This window comes from Dermacentor albipictus, chromosome 3, assembly GCF_038994185.2.
Source record: "Dermacentor albipictus isolate Rhodes 1998 colony chromosome 3, USDA_Dalb.pri_finalv2, whole genome shotgun sequence".
In the NCBI taxonomy this organism is placed as follows: Eukaryota; Metazoa; Arthropoda; class Arachnida; order Ixodida; family Ixodidae; genus Dermacentor; species Dermacentor albipictus.
This window is the reverse complement of record NC_091823.1, coordinates 102,982,780-103,004,331: the sequence shown is the minus strand read 5'-3', so window position 1 is coordinate 103,004,331 and position 21,552 is coordinate 102,982,780. Positions and strand designations below refer to the sequence as shown.

Here is a 21,552-nt window from a genome sequence, read left to right as displayed (position 1 = left end):
CTCTAACCCTACATCTAGAATAGAACTGGCAGAACTTTCTAAGTTAATCAACAAGCGTAAGACAGCGGACATCAGGAACTATAATATGGATAGAATTGAACAGGCTCTCAGGAACGGAGGAAGCCTAAAAACAGTGAAGAAGAAACTAGGAATAGGCAAGAATCAGATGTGTGCGTTGAGAGACAAAGCCGGCAATATCGTTACTAATATGGATGAGAGAGTTCAAGTGGCTGAGGAGTTCTACAGAGATTTGTATAGTGCCAGTGGCACCCACGACGAACGTGGAAGAGAGAATAGCCTAGAGGAATTCGAAATCCCGCAGGTAACGCCAGAAGTAAAAAAAGCCTTAGGAGCTATGCAAAGGGGCAAGGCAGCTGGGGAGGATCAGGTAACAGCAGATTTGTTGAAGGATGGTGGTCAGATTGTTCTAGAGAAACTGGCCACCCTGTATACGCAATGCCTCATAACCTCGAGCGTACCGGAATCTTGGAAGAACGCTAACATAATCCTAATCCATAAGAAAGGGGACGCCAAAGACTTGAAAAATTATAGACCGATCAGCTTACTGTCCGTTGCCCACAAAGTATTTACTAAGGTAATCGCAAATAGAATCAGGAACACCTTAGACTTCTGTCAACCAAAGGACCAGGCAGGATTCCGTAAAGGCTACTCAACAATAGACCATATTCACACTATCAATCAGGTGATAGAAAAATGTGCAGAATATAACCAACCCTTATATATAGCTTTCATTGATTACGAGAAAGCGTTTGATTCAGTCGAAACCTCAGCAGTCATGGAGGCATTACGGAATCAGGGTGTAGATGAGCCATATGTAAAAATACTGGAAGATATATAAAGCGGCTCTACAGCCACCGTAGTCCTCCACAAAGAAAGCAACAAAATCCCAATAAAGAAAGGCGTCAGACAGGGAGATACGATCTCTCCAATGCTATTCACCGCATGTTTACAGGAGGTATTCAGAGACCTGGAGTGGGAAGAATGGGGGATAAAAGTTGATGGAGAATACCTTAGCAACTTGCGATTCGCTGATATTGCCTTGCTTAGTAACTCAGGAGACCAATTGCAATGCATGCTCACTGACCTGGAGAGGCAAAGCAGAAGGGTGGGTCTGAAAATTAATCTGCAGAAAACTAAAGTAATGTTTAACAGTCTCGGAAGAGAACAGCAGTTTACGATAGGTAGCGAGGCACTGGAAGTGGTAAGGGAATACATCTACTTAGGGCAGGCAGTGACCACGGATCCAGATCATGAGACTGAAATAACCAGAAGGATAAGAATGGGCTGGGGTGCGTTTGGCAGGCATTCTCAAATCATGAACAGCAGGTTGCCACTATCCCTCAAAAGGAAAGTGTATAACAGCTGTGTGTTACCAGTACTCACATATGGGGCAGAAACCTGGAGGCTTGCGAAAAGGGTTCTGCTGAAATTGAGGACGGCGCAACAAGCTATGGAAAGAAGAATGATCGGTGTAACATTAAGGGATAAGAAAAGAGCAGATTGGGTGAGGCAACAAACGCGGGTAAATGACATCTTAGTTGAAATCAAGAAAAAGAAATGGGCATGGGCCGGACATGTAATGAGGAGGGAAGATAACCGATGGTCATTAAGGGTTACGGACTGGATTCCAAGGGAAGGGAAGCGTAGCAGGGGGCGGCAGAAAGTTAGGTGGGCGGATGACATTAAGACGTTTGCAGGGACAACATGGCCACAATTAGTACATGACCGGGGTAGTTGGAGAAGTATGGGAGAGGCCTTTGCCCTGCAGTGGGCGTAACTAGGCTGATGATGATGATGAATTTCCCCTATGTTGTCCTTGGTGTCAGTGTTTGTTGGCTTCTCATATGTCTAATGAAAATCGGGACCCTGGGTTAACCCCTTCTCTTCACTTTTATTACATAACGAGGGTCTCGAATCCGGCAACATTGATGCCTTCAGGTAGCATGTGTGGGTTTATTGACCAGTTGTCTTCACCCAAAAAGGTCACGTTCTCGTGATGCCTGCGGCAAAAAGGGCGTTCCACGTTCACCGCCAAGGTATGTGAGTGGTGACGCTGGTTAACACTCCCAGGGTTCTACTAGGTCACATAAATACCCAAGAAAGTGGATGGGGAGACAGCGCCGCGGTAGCTCAATTGGTCGAGCATCGCACGCGAAATGCGAAGATTGTGGGTTCGGTTCCCACCTGGGGGAAGTTTTTTTCATCCACTTTAATTTCCATTAATTTATCGTTTCTTTATCTCATTTATTAAGCACAAGTAATTTCCCCTATGTTGTCCTTGGTGCCAGTGTTTGTTGGCTTCCCATGATTTGGCTCAATAAGGAACATAGGAGCAAGCATTTTGCTGTGCAAGAATAGTAAGTTTACTGATCACAGCCCAACAAACATTCTAGTCAAATAGCGTAACTGCTGAGCTCATTCATGAGCTTTAGCAAACCATCATCTACAACTGCAATGCATACACATCATGCATTGCCCTGAGCCAAAGCATGCGATATTTTACTCATCACATGCAAATAGTATCAAGGCAATGTGCACAAAGAACTCATCAGGTAACAGGACCATGTTTCAATGGGCGAGAACAACTGCCCAATTGAAGTATTGCATGCACAAGAGGTTATGTTAAAAAAATGCAAGGCAAAAAGCTTTTCTAATTCATACAAACTAATTGAGAGATCTTTCTAGATCGAAGCAAAACAAGGCCATGAAAGACGACCTGAACCTGAGTGTAGCAACAAACACAATTGTTGGCACATAACATCGGATTTTCGCTGCCTAATTACCATGACATTTTCACAATTTCATTGAGCTAAATGTATGTAGCATTATGCCAGCCACAAATCTCACAGAAAAGCTCTATACATGTACACCCAACCACAGGATGAATATTGTGCACTTACTTCTTGGGCAACTTTTCCATGACTGCACGGACTGCACTATCCGATCCCAAAGTCACAATGCAGAATCTGGTCAAACCAAGTGTATTCTTTTACTAGACACGCACAACAATGTAGCAACGAGGCCATGACCACAACTTCCAAACATGTTGTAAATGATGGTGTATTGTCTTTCCAACATATAACCAATAGACAGAGCAAGAAAAAACAGCGAACACGCAATATATATTGCTCAGCTGGTGCGTAACACAACTACAGCCTGTTTCGCAGCACCATCGATTCCCAAGCAAATGTAGTTACAATGGTTCAAGTTATAACATTTCCGTGTTCTGATCTTGTGAGTTGCCCTCTGTGAACATGCTACAATAACCAGAACAGGCTTGTGGTACAGTTGTCTGAGAGTTATAACAAATGGCACGTGCGTTATAAATATAGCGGTATGTCAACATGTTTCTCCGATACGAGCAAGAGTTCTGAACACAGAAAAACACAAAAAGAGGGGAAAAAAAAGAAACACACATTGGCTTACACGCAGTTTAGTGTTAGCTACAAGAAAGTACGTGATTTCAGTTTAATACAAACAAAAAATGGCATTAAATTCACGTTAGTCGTCATAAGTAACACAATTCATTTATATGTCATCTTTAATTTACGCAATCTACACACATACACACATAGATCAGATGATCTGGACTCCACAGCTTAAGAGTGACATGAAGAAACAGAAGGTCAACATGCAACCTCAGCTTTACAATAATGTACAGTAGAGCACTGACGAAAGAGACGCTGCTGCTAAAAGTGGCAACCATGTTTAGCATGGCGGTACCGCTCGGGAAGATACCAAATGAGTGAGTTCCTACCCCACAAATGTAGGTGGCACTCAATAGAACCGGCAATTGTAACGACACAGTGATAACACCGTGTTAAGCACATCCCGCCACATCATTACAACTGGTTCTTCCGCAGAACATCACGATTCACTCATAACTTTCGCCAATATAAATATATCAAGCCTGGCAAAATGACAGCTACGCACTAGATTGATGCACCATAAAGTGCAATGAAAACAACTAGCCAATCGCCTTGGCACACTGATGAAGATTAAAGGTGGCTCTAACATGAATTTGCTTAGTTGAAAGAAAGAAGACTTGCACAGCACAACGTGTAGTTAGTGAAAAAAAGAAACCAATACTGTGCCATAAGGGTATCTGCACAAACTGCAGCATGCCTTACACAAACACAGACACACACATAGACAAGATGTGAAAATGTGCCACGGTTGTCTAAGCCTGCTTGCTCCCTCGAACGTTAGGAAACGCTTCAACACTCTCACGCTTTTCTTATGCACAAATGAATCTATCTACGATCCCAGACGTTGCAAGGATGCCTGACTCACGAACCTTGATGTTCATCTTTCCCACACAACTCTCGAGACTTCTAACATCATCTTCAGCGCATAATGCGCATGAGAAATATGATGGCGGGAGCTCGATTTATAGAGCATTACAAGAGGTGGCACTAGTGTTCCGACGTGAGTGCCACCTGACGGCACATGTGGACTGATTGAGCAATGAAACTGTTCTTTGTGGGGAACATTTTGGCAAAGGAATATGGGGCATGAAGTACTGTGCAAGAGGACAACACTGCCGTGAATAAAGCGAAATTTTCCATTACAATTGTGAGCCTGTTTAAAGCCTTGTCTACTTGTATCTACGCATTAGCATATTTTTTTTTTAAATTATTAAAAATTTTCCACAAGTTGACCACTTCTAGCCTGCAGAAATTCTGTTCAGCATTTCGAGATGTCAGCTACTTTTTTTGAGGGGGCGCCATGTTACGTGTGGAGATTTCACAGATACCAAGCATTAAAACGAAGATGGACACTGTAAATGAAGTGAGAATGAACTGACGTATCTGGCGAAACCACATTTCCCCTGCATGCAAAGGGAAAGGAGACTTGGGGACTGTGGACAACTGCAATGTCCAATGACTCAACAGCAAGGCCAGTCAACCATATTTCAGCTTTTCTGGGTGCCATTCGATCCAACATTACAGCACTACTTTGTAAGTGCCAGCGGTGCGAACACAGTGAAGTAGACATTGCAGCCAATGTTTATGTGGGCTAGACAAACAGGCTCAAATAGTGCTGTTGAGCGATGCCCCCTGCAGCCACTGAATTTCAGTCAGTATTCGGTTTTATTCATTGTCATTGTGTTAATTGAAGGCACCAATGAACTGCTTTCGGATTACCTGGAGAAGGCTCAGAGCAACCCATTGAACATTACAACACAGAAGAAAATGCAACTGCACAATGCGATACTAGTACAGAGCAGTGGCTAAATCGACCTTTGATGTTACAAGTGGCACTTTCAGCAAACCGTGAAAGTGTGAGAACAAAAGTGCAAAATTGGAAAGACTGTGCATAAGGAAGGTAGGGGGAGGGTCACACGTGTGTTTAGTTATAGGTGCTGTGATATGAAGCCCATTTTTCAGCCTTCTAATAGGGAAGTCAAATGTGCAACCTGGCAGGCTTCTTTCTCTATGTTACAATCACTGAAAATACGCTGAGACGAGCAGACGTTTCTGCTATGCCTTACTCTAACACATTTTTTTTTTACATAAAATATGACATCCTTAAATATTTTAATTTCCTTATAATTTGGTATATCTGGGTTCGACTGCAACATATGATAAAAAGCAATGCCTTTCTATGTATGGGTTGAACAGGAGTAGCGAGTCATGTCGAAATCACAAAAAAGTGCAAGCGTTACAACACGTCAAATTCACAGAAAAACGCAGCAGACATTCCACACTATAAAAGCTGTTCTATGGAACAACGATGAACCTGATGCACACAGCAAAAGTGCAAAATATAAAAAGTGCAATATCAGGGGAAAAAAAGAAAATGAACTTGCCGTGTTAAAGGCTCAACACTTTTTTGCAAAAGAAAAGCAGCCAAAGCGCTACGTTACACTGTGCCATATTACAACGGTGGCAGCGCAAAAAATCACACAGTCCAATTTGTCAGTCCTTCACTACCATGTCTTGAAGAAAAGTCCTTTGGCACCAAAAGAAGCATGCACAAAGTAAAACAAAAATGTATGCAAGAGCTGGAGTAACTCAACAAAAAGGTATCTTCCATAGCGTTTTATAAAACACGGCATGCTACATGTAGGTAAACTGCTGACAAAGAGCCCCTGTGCCACATCAGGGGTCAAGGAACGACGTTACAGGTAGTTCGCATGTGACACGATGAGCAATCAATCTTACATCTGCTGTTACGCAACGCTCGGAGCAACTCTACGGAGATTTGCCCGTTGCTTTACGAAGTGGCACTCGCGAGACAGAGAGAGTGTGAACAGCAATCCACACAGGAGGCTATCGAAGCAGGCGCTGCCAAAACAGAACACGGGCTAAAATTCTGCACAAGAAGAATGTAGAGTCGGCAGGATGCACAGTCCACGAGAAAGAAGAAATCGCAGCACAATGCACACTACTGCAAAGAGTTCCAGAAAAGACGCAAAACTTTTTTTTTTTTTTTTCTGGGCACATTGTAAAGGATCTTACCCCTTCGACTGGCCATTGGCTCTGTTCTCAAAAAACTTGATGTCTAACACATCGTTGACCCCAACAGCACTTATGGCATCGGTGACGTCTTGGTCCGTAGTCCACTAGAAATGGTGGTCAAGCAGTAAGGGAGTGTGGTCAGAGGCACTGCAGGAAGAAGGGGAGGGGCTGCGCCGGTCGGTGCACGCACCAGTGGCCACCCAAGCGCCGTGACAAGACCTTCTCAAAAGCAGAGAGAGGGCGTGAAAGCTTCACCGAGGCATCACGCATGACAAAATGCACACAGTTCTGGCCCCACAAAGCAGCACTGGGCATTCCCCAAACAAGTGCAGGACACAGCAAAACATCGAAACATACTCGAGGGCCGTGCCAGAGCTTGGCACCAGGGAGAGTATCTGAACACCACCTTGAGGGCATGCCTGATCACAAAACCATCTATGTACCACACAGCATTTCATTACACTCACAACTGTATGCATTTATTTGCAAGCACCCAAGATGTGCCCACATGCTGCTGCAGGAATGTGGGCAGTAGAAATGCTACAACAATATAAAAACTTGAGGTTTATTCCATGTGGTTTTGTGGAAACTTGCCAACCAGTGTGTCAAGGCTCTTCCATTTGTTATGTTGAGATAAAACTGCAACTGGCAAAGCTCTGAAGCATTCGGCAAAGCAAAAAAGGCGTGCCACACACAGTGTAGTAAGCACATAAGAAAAACTAAAAGCTGTGCAAGTGATAAGCCGCCACATGGCACCCAAAAATCCTTCTAAGTGTTCACCTGCCAGCATAATGTAGCAAAACACTTCCCTCATTGCTGAAAAAGGCTTATGCTGCTATGACAAACGCTACTTGCAGCAAACACACAACAAACTCTAGAAAGCAAACGGCATAGAAATAGAAGTTTCATGCGAAAACTGCAGATTCAGTTGGCCTGTTGTGCCAGGAAGACATAAAAAAAAACCATTTACTCATTAAATCATTACGTAAAAATTAAAAGTACTGCCTCTTTCATGAATGGCTGCAGTATGCGATAAAGACACAGCAGATCAACACTGGACTCAATTGCAGCTAACTATACTGATTGAAGAAAGCTTTAAACCTTGACTGAGTGCAGTTGTATAACAGACACTTCCAAAAGAAACTTTCACCTTCACTAGAGGATGCCTTCTGGGAAGATCACTTTCGGCAATACTACTGCCTTGGCCATCATCGCACACTGATTGGCTGTTTTAGCAAGGTCAGAAAATGAACAGCCCCTTCTAGTAGTTCCAGTCTACGTCAATTTTATGTCGCAGTGCTGTTGGGTGCTCCCGACATATACTGAATAAACAAACACTGTCTTTTCACGGTTGGGTGGTCTGCACAAAGTATTGCGCAGCAATATTCGTGGACTGCTGATCGGCTAGTGCTCTGTGTTGCCTTGTGTAAGTGACAATTTTCAGTGACATTGTCTTGACACAGCTGACAGCGGCACGGTGAACGATGTTTCTCGCGTGGTTCCTCGCATGCCAGCGGGCAGAGGAGAGCAGACAATTTAACGACGTCCAGCGTGTCTTGTTTGAGGGCTCTGCTGTAGTTTTGCCATTGTAGGGTTTTATTTTGAGAAGAAAACACAGACAGTAAACTCGCACAAGCACTGTGGCACTTGCTTTCGTCTGTGCTTAGGCTCAACCCATTTCAAATTCAAAAGGGAGAAGCCATGTTTACATGCTGCCCCTCTGGTGGCGCATGACGGCTGACACACAGATGCAGAAAGAAAGCGTATCAGTTTATATCATCTGAATTGTACTTCACAACCACATGAGTTGTAGCATAATTTATTAATTAAAATAACCCATTTCACACTCCTCTTTTCAATTTATTTTACTTAAAATGGCCTCAGCCAACCGTAGTCAGCGAGCAGAACTCGTACTACAGAGATTACATTCAAAAACAACACACCCAAGCCGCTCTGCAATCCGCATGGTGCGCTCTCTCGTGTGTTGCGAAGCATTCGAGAGCATATGTTACTAGTGCATGCTGATGTCACGAGTAGGCAGCCAGCCGGTTGATACAAAGAATGTGACTATGGTCGAAAGTGATCGTCGCAGAATACATCCCTAGGTCACACTGAACCTAAGGAAGCAAGTGCATGTAACAGAAACTCTTTTTTGCCCATAGCAATCCAACAAAGCTTACTTTACTATTTATTCTCAGCTAATAGGAATGATGTTAAAACCAGGTCTTCTTGTCGCTAAAGGCTTATTACTACGAAGGTAAAAGAGGGCAGCTTCAAACAAGAATGAAAAAGTGAACAAGTGAAACCAACGCACTTTTTATACAGCATACGCCAGCTTGGAAATGAGAAATGCCTTAAGACTTGGCAGAGAATATTTTTTTAATACCTTAAAGGGCCCCTGAAACGGTTCGGACAAATTTTGTAGGCGCGTAGGGTACAGCTTAAGTAGAACATTCGCACCACAATTTAAGTGAAGCGTTACGTATTATTGGAGCTGCAAGCGATTAGAAGTTACCCTCCTCCCTAGCTATGCTTTTCCTCCTCAACTCGCTCGCTGAGCGAGCGGCGCTAAGCTCCGCCTTCACTGGTTCAGCGTCACGATGCGACGTCACATCGCTCACTTCCGGTTGTTTAGGAGCACGCCCCCTCCCGCGCGAGACCTCTCCGCTAGCCGCTTGGCCGTCGACCGAGAGCTATCGAAGCAGCGTGCGTTGCGAGCATTCTGTCGTAGCGCCGAACGTGTCCGGTACTCCGGCAAAAACAGGCAAGCTGGTCATTTCGGCAAATGACTGGAGGCATAAACTCAAGCTGATGAAGGAACTTTAGCGTAGACGTACGTGAGCAGCCTGATCGGTCTGCACGGTCCAGACACTTGCTGGCGCAGCGCTTAACCAGTCAAACAAAGCGCTAATATTGCTCTAACCAAGTGTAAAGCATTTTAAACATTTATAAATCAACGTGTTGATGATTACACTCCTGCGAAAAATACACACCAGCAGCAAAGAATACACTTCGTTGCTGCTACTGTGTATGGTTGAGCTCTGTGCCACCAGGTGGCTGCACCGTGCAGACCGTTTACATTTGCCCTTCTGCTCATCTCGTGGCTCACCCCGGCACAGTCAAGCGGCCAGACCCTGTCCCCTTGCGCTTGCGTTTGCCCTAATACTGGACTTGCGGTTTGCAGTTCGCTAGGTTTGCAGTCCACAAGGCAACAAAGTCGAATCATAGTGCTCGCGAAAAGACTGAGACCGACTCTGACCGCGGCGCTCTCGTCAAAATGGAGTACGTTGTAACACAAGCAGACGACACTTGCTGTGTGCCGGAAGTGCTGAAGTGTACTAAAAAACTATTCTTGTTTTTTCTCTTTAAGTTATTTTCTTTTTACAAAAACAAAGTAACTAACATTCCAACTATTACGAGCATCATTTGTTCACCATAAAGTTGGAAAAATTATCGACCACGCGCCCTGGTCAGCCAATCAGATAGCTCGCCCATGTGACGTAATATGGGTTATTTGCATCATATGGGTAGGGGCGGCTTAAAATTCCGCCGAGCAGTGCGCTACGATCGGCAGCGATGGGTATTTTTAAAACCTTATAATAAATTACACGCTTTACGCAGAGCACTTAGATGCATCAATTAATGATCAGAAGAACCTACTCTAACGACTCAGTACGTTTGTAGAAAATCGCCAAAATCGTTTCAGGGTCCCTTTAAAACCTTAGTAGCATAAGAGCAATGAATCTACCATAATGTAGGATACACAGGTGTTCAAAGTACGCTCGTGAAATTTACATATGATCAAAAAATATGGAAGTCAAGTTAACATCTGTTAACAAGAGATGTTAAGTGCGCATTTATACCATGATGGCAACTAAGTCCAGGGAGCATCTTCGAAGTCAAAAGAAAACAAAGGCTTATCACGACATGGGAATGAAAATCTTCCTAGCACAACTGTTCAAGTGCAAGTCATGCGAACATGTGCGCATAATGAGCCTTTAATGAAGGCTGCAGAACTGCACAAATGAACAGTGCCTGAGACTGATCAGAAGTTTTTTGAACAGCTATTTCGGCATAAGTTAGAGTGCTAGTCTCCAAGCTATTTTCACACAAGTTGCAGCTCGTCTCTAAAACAGTTATATGTAAGCACAAATTACAGAAAGTCTCTGAAACGCATATCTTCACATAAGCTATAGCTAGTCTTTAAAAGCTATTTAGAGTGCAGCTCTTAATGACAAGCTCCTGCGGTGAGCGCCAATCAGTGGTGGCGTAACGAAGCGAACGAGCTCAAAGGCAAAAGGTGAAAGAGCGAACGCAGAGAGGCAGATGAAAGAGACGAGCTGTGAACGGTGAAGACCAATGAGAGGAGCCCCTGCAGTGACATACGTGCGAGGAACTGGTTTCATGCGGACCCGCCCGACCTCTTGTTTTGTAGTGTGATCTACTCGCATCAGCTCTTGTTTGCACTTGTTTCGATTGTCATGATTTGAGATTGCTTGTGCAGTACTTTCTAGAAGCCAAGCAGCACCAGCGATCACACTGGACCTTCGACGAGTCATGTATAAAAGCCGGCACGTTTGACCAGCAGATCAAATTTTCGACGATTGACAACTCAGTTACATGTCTCTCTCAAATTCTCTGCCTCAATACATCGCGAAATGAAAACACATATAGAGCTGCGTTCAAATTTCTCATTAGGAAGTATTGTAATGACCAGTGAATTTTTTTCATGCAATTCACAGCCAGTGTCTAAAATAGCTATTTTAGCACATACATTACAACCGACTTCTGAAATGGTTGTTTTAGCCTATGATACAACCCACCTCTGAACCAGCTATCTGAGCACACTTTGCAGCTATTCTAAAGCACCTTTTTTTTTAGCAAGCTGCAGTTTACGCCTGAAGTGTCTGTTTAGCACAAATTACAGCTCATCTCTAAACCAGCTATCTGGGCACAAGTTGCAGCTAATTTCAAACAACTATTTTAGCATGTTACAGCTGGCCTCTGATAACGCCTGCTTTAGCACAAGTTACAGCTGATCCCAAACACCTACCTCAGCAAGTTACAGTTCATCTCTGAACCAGCTATTTTAGCAGATGCTAAAGCTAGCTTCTGTAACACTTATTTTAGCACAAGTCTCATCTCTGGACCAGCTATCTGGGCTCAATTTACAGCTAGTCTATGAAAACATCTAATTTTTAACTGCTAAAGCAGCCTTTTAAGAAGTTGAATTTGGCGAGCTAATTCACCTTGAAGGTCCATTGAAGTAGCGCAATGGGATGAAGAGAAACACACAGCAAGATTAGTGCAGAGTGCCAACCAAACTTTACTGGAAAAAGCACCAGCCATTTGTAGTCATGTTTATTGTGGTTTTTGACATGACCATAAGTGGATGGTGCTGCTTTCAATAAAGTTTGGTTGGCAGTCGGCGCTAGTCATGTCTTTTTGGTTCTAGTTTCACCATCGTGCTGCTTCAATAGACCATCTATTCAAGCACAAGTTATAAGTCTCTGAAACGGCCATTTTTTACCATATATGCAGCTGGCCTCTGAAACAACTATTTGAGCATATATTGACCTATTTCAGCACAATTTACAGTGCAACTCCAAAACAGCTAGTTAGAGCAAGTCAGAGCTAGCCTGAATGCCCTATTTTCCCGCAAGTTACACTAGCCCTCGAAATGGTCATTTTAGCACAATATACAGTAAGTCCTTACAGCAGCTATTTTAGTGTAACAGCTTGTCTTTCAAATAGTTATTTTTGCTCAAAGGGTACAGACAGCATGTGACTGCACACAGGAGAGGCAACAACAGCCTTGTAACAATCACACTGACAGATCCTACAATATGTGCAACTATGGTTGACTTGAAATACAGAAGGCCATTTAACCGTCACGATCTTACTGCAGAAATTATTTGAAACTTTATTAGTTCCATGAGGTTCACTTCAGCTGACAGTTAAAGTACCAGACAAATACCAGCTACACCAAGATGGCCAAAAAGAGTTCCACAACTACCTGCAAAGTTGGTGCCATTAGTACGCCCAATGGATCCAAATATGCAGCATGCTGCATGCCCTCAATGCCCGATTTATGTTACACGATTCGTCAGTATAGACAAAGCTAAGGTTGACCTCAAGGCAGGCTAGTTTATAGGGCACCAGGAGGACTAGCCTGTTTGCCATGTGAAACAGAACAAGCAAGTCAGACCAGGTCATGTGACACAATCTAGGAGACATGGCTACTTTACCACGCCCAATTAATCTACAAATATGTAGTAAGCTGCTTAATGTGTCACAAGCCCTACGGATATATGAATAAGCCCCCACAGCTGTACAGCTGTTTCCACACAGCACCATCAGGTATGTCCCACAAAATGTGTCTTATTCTTGTGGAAATACAGGAAGCCATTTCAATATGCTGCTAAACGAAATGTCACAAAGTGTTTCACATGTTGCCAAGCAACATTTCAGTACACAAACAAATTTAATGGAACAGGCTAAATACAATTGCTGGGAGAAACTCGATATGTCCACAAGATTTCGCAGTCTCTTACAAAGCATAGTTAATGCAACTTGACCAATTACCACAATGTACTAGATCTGTGCTTAGCTTCCATAAACAAATTCGCATTTAAAACTACAATTTAAATCTAGAATAAAAGTGATATAAAATATTACAATTCGAGCTATGCTGTGCATTAATTGTAAACGCAGCATCTGAGAAACCGTAACAAACATGCCCCAACAAGACCTAAACACGACAAAGTGACACTAAAAATTATGTTTTGCGCTTTGCCTTTAGAAGGATATAGTGCCCCACTTGTTGCTTTGGACATGCCTTCACCTAGGCAGACACAGGCCAAGCAAAAGAAATATGGGGCATGACTGTACACCTTTAAACTTTACAATATGACATTGCATGCGGTCATATACTCCTGAACTTCTACTGAACATGGTACATTTCTCTAACTGCCCATAGTACTGTATTAATCTGAATGAGTTGTGCTTTATAAAATAGGGTATCAGTGCAGATGCTTCTGCACATTCCCAAACTAAATATTCCACTACAGAACATTTCACTGCCAGTTGCTGTAACGTGTCCATAAGTATCCCACGCTCAGAAAGCTATGGTTCAACATAAGCATGTTTTAGATATTTTTAGATACACCAGGTGTTCAGGTAAGAGTTTGAAGCTACCTCTCAAAGTTGAAAAAGAACACAATGTTTTGGCCCAACTTGTACTTAACCAAGGTCACAAGGTGACGGAAATTCTCCAGCTGTCACAATGGAAAATAGGGGAAAAATAAAGAACACGACGACTTGACGGCTGCAAAGCCTGGTTTGAGCTTGCAGACTAGGTCATAACACTGTTGCAAAGTGAATGATGCGCACATATTTTTTTTTTATTTTGAAAAAAATAAGTTAACAGTGTCTGCTTTGAACTTGCACAGCATTCATACTTGACCTAAAGCTAAAAAAAGAAAAGCACTTTTGCACAGCTTGTTAGAGAGTGAGTGTATGCAATAGTCACTTCAAAAATTCAGCCTGAGCTCGTTACAATGAAAGTATTTTTTGTATCCTATGCCCATTACAAAAAGTATGTATAGAGCTAAATGAATAAAAAGAAGACATAGAAAAATGTCCACAATAAAAAGGTGTGCTGAAGGTGCTCCAATACAAGCACAGATCATTCAAGGAATTCAGGAATCAAGGCAGGTGAACACACATGCTGTGTGCACCCGCTGTAGTGCTTTGAGGGATTGAATCTGGCTTCCATGGACACATTTCGATGGGGGTAGAATATGATGCACTTCTGAATCATTTTACACCTACCACCTACAGAACTCTAGCAGTTTGGCTCTGTACTTCTTCGCTAAATAGCAGCACCTTAAAAGATGGGATAAGGATCACCCTATGTTGCAATGATGTTTTTGAAGGTTAAACAAGTGGGACATTTTCCGCCCCTTACCCCACAAAGGGCCGACTCTTGAAATCCCCAAGTTTCCCCACTAATTCAAGGTAGGTCGATCTTTACCCCAGTTTTCAAGGTGCTGCCATATCTTGTGAAAGAGTACACAGTTGAGCCACCAGACGTCTACTTCAGAGGTGCAAAATGATTCAAAAAGAAAACATGCTTTCATTTGCGCCATGCCGTCCTCCTCGCATGACAAGTGTCTTTGACATTGCCTAAGTAAGCTCGTTAAGTGTCTTGGTTTTCAGTTTTGCAAGAATAGCGTAAAAAAAAAAACATTGTCAGGGTATATTCAATAGCATTTCTAAATATACATTACTTGTTTATGAGCGCCAATTGCTCTATCAGTTTTCTGAGCTCTAACAAAAACATCAAGGGAACTTGTAGCCTTGCTCTTGTTCCTCACTGTGCATCCATCATCTGAACACTGTATCAGCTCTCCTTCTTAGTTTAAAGAAACCTCACCCAGAAAGAAGTTAACTCTAATCGGCCTTCCTGACAACCAAGGTACATGCGACAATTCCTGTAGCAGCAACGAAGACACTGCCTTTGTGCTGCTTGATGAAGGTAACGAATTTGAAAAACCATCTGCTAGCTATTTCAAGGAAAGAAAGGGATCTAAGAAATAAAGGTCTCGAAAGAAGCAATGCATGCCTTCAAACAGTGAAGTGAACAGAGGACAGAAATTCTGCAAGGACTATGTATTTTGAAGCTCTCTAAATTTCCAATAGAACCAAATGCATGAAGTTCAGGCAACTCCAGCTACTCATTATAAGTGAACACACATTATATACAAGGTGCACATTACAGGACAGCTAATACTTGCTGCAAATATGTTTAATTCTAGAAAGCATTATTTGTACTGTTATGAACATGTTTTATGTCAAGCAAAGTTCAAGACAAGCTGAACCTTTGTATCCTGGAACTCTTGTCACAGTGCCCTTCAAGTTTCTTGAATAGATTACAATGCCAGATTTCCTTCTCGATAGTGCAGTACATATTCTATGATTTCATAAGAGCACCTCCAATAAATTAAACAAAACTTCCTGGTTACTTATTAGGCGCATTAAAAAAAAAAAGCTCCATCATTGTTCATTATAACAAGGATGAACTGTAATCAAGTTACCACCATGGCACCTTTAGGAATGTATAGACTGTGCACATATTTCCCTGGTGCCATAATGACACTGAATAAAGTAGCAGTTTTATAAACAAGGATGTGGAAGGAGGTTTACATGAGCTAACCACCTCCAACATCACAACCAGTTTAGATGCAACACCTATGCCCTTTATGTTAAATGCTTTCAAAGGTAATGAACGTTTTTATAATCTGACTGCTTGAAATATCAAAACTAGTCTCAAACCTATAGCAATTAGAAAACAGATTCTGATATTTAGCCTTCTTATAAAAACTTATTTAACTTAAATTTCTGTGCATTTATATTGTTCACAGAAACTACAAAGGACCATGTCTGTCCATGATAACCTCCAGAACTATGGAAATGTTTAGCAGATAAAACACATGTGTCAAAACGTGCAGCTGCAAAAGGCCACAGAACTGCAAAATGATGGAAGATGCACCTTACACCGGAGCACCATCACAACTGCATTAGGCCAAGAGACAAGGGCATTTTAAGTAACTTTTATTTTGTCAGAATGCTGTGTGTTTTGCGTTATATAACTGAAGGCAATGTATTGTGAGCTAGCTCTATATTGTGATTGCACACTGAAAATGGAAAAACTTTCAAAAAGACAGTCTGGACAATTCCCTCTGTCACTGTTACGATCACGTGTACTTTAACCTCAGGACAGTATAGGCAACATTTCATGTGTCAGATACAAGCAGCCTATTACTACTCCATGCACATTTTTTTTCGGGAGGTGCGCTGATATGAATGCTATTCATACCACACAGTGACCACTTTAACTGACATTTAGGCAGCGAGCACATTTTCAACAAACACTTCTTTCCCGACAAAATTGTACGAATCTGTGCACCACACTGCACTTGTCGCTTGTTCGCCGCGGAAGGAGCCACAAAAAGGATATGCATGTTTACTGCTTGCAACTTAAAAACACTGTGTGGTTGCATCCTTAACCATTTAATTGGCAAAACAAGAACAAATCCGCAGAAAGCCTAGACCCCAACTTTCTTTCCGACAGCTTCATTCTCGTCAAATAAATATCAAATAGAGTTCGGAAACGTGAAAAAAGCATTATACATCTGCCAGTTTATTGAGCGAATAAGTTGAAAAGTGCACATGTTCGGTACGTTAGGCAACAGGCACAGACAGATATGTTGAACTGATAATCCAAACATGCGCTGAGAAAGCACACCCTGGAATTTTGGATAAAAATATATCTCCATCCCGGATGTGGCAAAAGGCAAAGGCAGCACAATCACTGCATACCCCACAGATGCAAGCACCAAAAATTGCAAAAATGTAGAACACCTCAAAATGTTAAGGGATTCACATTTAGCAGACGTACATAGTCTCAGATGTCGTTCAGGTACCGATTAAAGGGTTAAGGATTGGAGCAGAGACCAACACCTCATGATTTCAACCAACCTAAACGAGCAAATCACAGCTAACTCTCAATATTTAGTGGTACATCTAAACAGAGCAATATTTACTTTCACTTCTGCGCCAGCTCTATCAAGGTGCCTGCATCATCACACAATGTGCAGTCTGTGCTGAGCTTTGTATTTTCTTTTCTTTCTTTTTTTTTTGAACGTGGAAGCACACATTCGTCAGCATAAGCTCACAACCAGCTTAGTTCAATGGGTACATATACAATGTTCCAGTAAATTCGATGACAACACTCGTTCACATACCCACTTGGGAGCAACATGGAGGAAGAAAAGGAACTAAGAGCGAATGTCACACAGTAAAAGATTGAAGCCAAGGAAAGTGGGCACAGTATGTGGTCATGTTGTGGATTCTTAGTGCTTCCAGCTGCGACACCAGGTGCAGCATCAAAATACAGCTGTCCCACTCGCACACTTATTCTTAGTCTATTCAACACCGTTCGACTCGCTTTGCTAGAACTATTCCCGCTATGCTAGCATCTCGCAAATAAAGAAAAAAAATCTGCGAATCTTGCTACATGGCAGCGCATATTCCAGTTATGTACTTTCCACGAGATATACCAACGACAATCCAAGGAAGCTATTGTTTGCTATTCAAACATACGCCACAATGCAGAATTGACAAGTACAGCAACTCGCGTTCCGAAGACTGCATTGGATCGGAACCACTTACCCGCCCGTCGTCTCCATCACGGATTCAATAAAATTCAGAATAGGAGCCTCCGATCACATTTAAAATTTTGCACGTAATATAACTTTGTTCTGCATATTTTTCAAGTTCCCTCTCTCTTTAATGCCTGACAGGCGTTGAGAGTAATGACATGAACAAAAGTGTATACTTTACAAGGAACTGCTGTAGTTGCACAAGTATACCGGAAAAAGTGCACAGAGCAGTTAGAAAAGCACACGAAATAGTGTACATCAATGAAAACCTACCATGAACCAAACGTGCAGGGCTAAGCCTACCAATTGCAGCTGAGACTCTGAAGTCATGTGTTAGGCACGGCAGAGATCTTAAGTGACAGGGATAGCTTCACATAGCGTGAGCCAGCGAATGGCAGCTGTACAACATTATGCTCCCTCCTAGTTTCTTTTCTTCTTCCATGAAGAGCAGTTATAATCATTAAAAAAAAACAAGCAATAAAATCCGCCACATACAATTTCAGCAAACCACCACCAATTCATCTGCCACAGAAACAAGAGCTATACAACACCAGTGCAACCCGGGTACAAATCCCAAATTCTGTGAACCCACGACAACAAAGTAGGAATGCGCACAAAGAGCATTGTCGACGCCCTCACGAGAGTTCTTTGTCTTCACGGCTTACCCAAGTCAAGTTTCCAATGTACAGAGCCACACGCTTTGAAGGATGGCTGTTTCCCTGGGACTGGTTACCAATCCCAGACACCTGAAATGGTTGCATCTGCTGTATTTTGACTGCAACATCTTGCAATGCTTTCACCAACAGCAAAACTAAAGGTCGGCTTTGGGTATACCACATTCTGAGCATGTATCTGCTCTGCACCCTAACTGCTATGCAGCGACACGGGCACTCAAAGAGCATGGGACCACACTTTGTGGGGATTCCTTTGCTCCGATCCTACCCCTTTTCTATCATTCAAGCATGCTGAGCACAACGTTGCACGGGCCAATGAAAAAGGGCAAGAAGAAGGAAACAACAAAACAATTGTTACAAAATATCTCTGGGACCGTTTCTTTCAATTCAAGATTAAGGTGCCCGCAAACTATTGAGCTCTGAATGTCATTGTTTGCAGCATCTTTGGCTGCGATAAGGTGCAGTTATATGCCTGCTAAGTCAGTTTTGGCAGCTCTTCCCATCTTCCAGGCATGTCAATGAGCCGATTCATATAGCACCTGCAACACGGTGTCTCTACAGGACCAAAGTAAAACTAGAATGGTAGGGACAACAAAACAAAACGATGAAGCACTATAGTTTCTCATGAACCACATTATTTTGCATTCCTTTCGCCTTTCCTAATTGGTTCCAACAGTGACATGCCACCTTTCTTGCTGGGATCGCCATTCGGCACGACAGCATTGAAGCCAATAAGCAAGGGTGAAATGAAGAAAAAAGCAAAAAGAAAGAATAAAAAAAATTGATCATTTGAGACTATTGCCCCTACATGCGTTGGTTGGTAGTACGATGTCCTAAAATTGCCACTAGGCCAGCCACTAAATGAGCTAATACACTTAACAAGAATGAACTGATCAATTTCAAGCTTGCTCACACTTCAGTTCATTTTTTGACATGCACCAATTTCTGGCTTTTGCAGTAAAGCCCACAGTATTGCTATGCCAGAATGAAGCACATTTGGGAAGAAACAAAATAGCACACATCAGACTATTCATTACTTTGAAGCTGCTGCGAGATCACGGCATAACTGGCTGATAAACACACCAAGTGCCAGAGGTAATCCTAATGCGGCAATCAACATCTGCCCGCTTAGTACTGTTCTTCTGTGTCGTTTTAAAATAAATACTTTGCAGCAGTAGCAAGAACATTTATATGGCAATTTTGACTCCCACGAAAGGTATCTTGCGGCAGAATTTTTGACGATGGCCTGCAGGAAGAACGCATCTAATCACAAATTAAAACTTCAAACTGCTAGCTATAGCTGGAAATGAGGGAACACACAGGGGCAAATAAAGATGTTAAGTCTACTTTTGACGTGCACGCAGATAAGCTCCTCGGTGGCATACTGAGGTTGTTACATAACCACGAATATTACAACATATTACAACATGTATAATTTAGAGCTTTAAGTTCAATATGTGCAGAATGGCTTCTTCTTTTGAGTGATGTACCATTCTTAATTTCTAAAGTTTCAAAGGCATTACTGTATATTAAAAACGAGCTGAACAAGAATCAGTCAAGCAAACTTTCCCTCTACCTTACACTCGTACAAACAAATGCATAATAAATAACTTTGCGCACTCAAAGAAATTTCGAATCCAGCAACCACTGACGGACGCAGTCGTATTGTGTAAGGCTCAAAGCAAAACTAAACAAAAAATGGCGTGCAGTTAAGCCCACTTCTGCTATACTTGCAGCCTGGACATGGTGCCTCTACATTAGTTTCAACCTGCTTCACTGCACGCTAGCTGCAGGCACTACTGACAATTTACAAACACATTTGCAATGGCTGAATTAGGCGCAACAAGGCGCGCGTTAGGCTCGAAAATGTCTCACCGTACACGTCTACCGGCTGATAGAAATAGGCCGGGAAATAAAGCATTTCATTGTTTTTGTTTGCCGGCGACACGCGGGATGCGTTGCCCTCGGCACAGGTGCGCGGCAAGGAGCTCGGCACCGCTAGCGGATATACCTCGTCTGCATTTCCATCGCTGGACGGTGCAGCAATAACGTCGTCGTAAAGATCCACGTTGGCATCGTGCTCATTGTATCCCTCCTAAAAAAAATCAGAAGAGAAATAAAAAAAAAAAGATGTAGTACGCCACCGTTACCAAACTTCCCAGCATATCGCCGACGCTGGCAAACGCCGTCTCACGGGTGAAACAGAAACGCCGCGCAGCTTTTGCTCCATAATGTAACTCGAAGGCGACACCAATTAATCAACAAGGTCATGGCATATCTCGCGGCTGCTTGTATTCCTCACTTACTAAGACCGGTAAATATTAGATCGTGACGGCCCGTCGAAACCGGTCACCATGTTTGGAAGCCACGCAACGGACCAAGGCGAGCATTTCTGCTACAAACATAACTTTAGTAGTTTGAGCGCAATATGACTGAACATTCACCGCTAAGTTGCAAACAGTAAAACGCAAAGAACGCATACAAGCTTAGAACTGTGACATGTATTTTTCCTAACTCAAAGCATCCAGCAAAAACAATGGAGCCACTTAAACGAGAGCAGAATGGCTGCTTCGTAGAAGTAAATAGTACCGCGAAAGCTTCAGTTAATATAAGAACACAACGTTTGACAGGACTGAAAGTTTTTGCCACTGACTGCGCGGTACACAGAAGCGGCTTGCCTGGTTAAAGTCTTGCTCGAGATCGTCGGCGTAGAGATCAATATCCACGCCGTCCGCCATTTTGCCTGTCTTCCCGACGAACTGCTGCGAATCGCTGAAGATCGCAGCACCACGCCCGCTTATGCGATTAAAGGGTGAACTACTGGAACGCTCAAAGCGTGTTGATCCCGTTGAAAGTGTTGACCGAAAGATTGCAAGAGACAAACGCACAGCTTCATCCGTTGTTTTAATCAATAATGAAGCGGTTGAAAAGTAAGGCTCATTTCTGAGAAGGAACGGCTTTCTGTTCGGTTAGCATTGAACGAAAGTATGTAATACTATTGTCCCTTATACCTTAAATTTGCAGCCATACTACCCAAACGCTTTACTTTGATATCGTGTAGAGGAAAGAAGCCATCAGCGTAGCCAGGTATGGCGACTTCACGCCAAATTGCTGGGAGGAAAGAAAAAAAAATCGCGGTGTCCTTCCACTCTGTGAAAAAGGATGTGG

The 21,552-nt window shown here is 42.7% G+C and overlaps 1 protein-coding gene across 17 annotated transcripts in view; it reads right to left on the bottom strand.

Annotated features, from left to right (window-relative positions):
• LOC135913822 (cleavage and polyadenylation specificity factor subunit 6-like) overlaps nt 1–21,222 on the bottom strand; it is a 69,962-nt gene extending 48,740 nt beyond the window's left edge. For 15 of the 17 annotated variants that reach the window (XM_070535837.1, XM_070535836.1, XM_070535838.1 and 12 more), the window contains exons 1-5: nt 21,063–21,222; nt 20,396–20,479; nt 18,376–18,456; nt 6,486–6,589; nt 2,922–2,987 (exon numbers count right to left, since the gene is read on the bottom strand). In XM_070535837.1, coding sequence (XP_070391938.1) covers nt 2,922–2,987; nt 6,486–6,589; nt 18,376–18,456; nt 20,396–20,479; nt 21,063–21,122 — 395 coding nt within the window. In that variant the 5' untranslated portion in view covers nt 21,123–21,222. Of the gene's footprint in view, nt 1–2,921; nt 2,988–6,485; nt 6,590–18,375; nt 18,457–20,395; nt 20,480–21,062 lie in introns of those variants that run through there. The other 2 variants (XM_070535841.1, XM_070535852.1) reach the window with 2 other exon arrangements.
• Between the last annotated feature and the right edge of the window lie 330 nt (nt 21,223–21,552).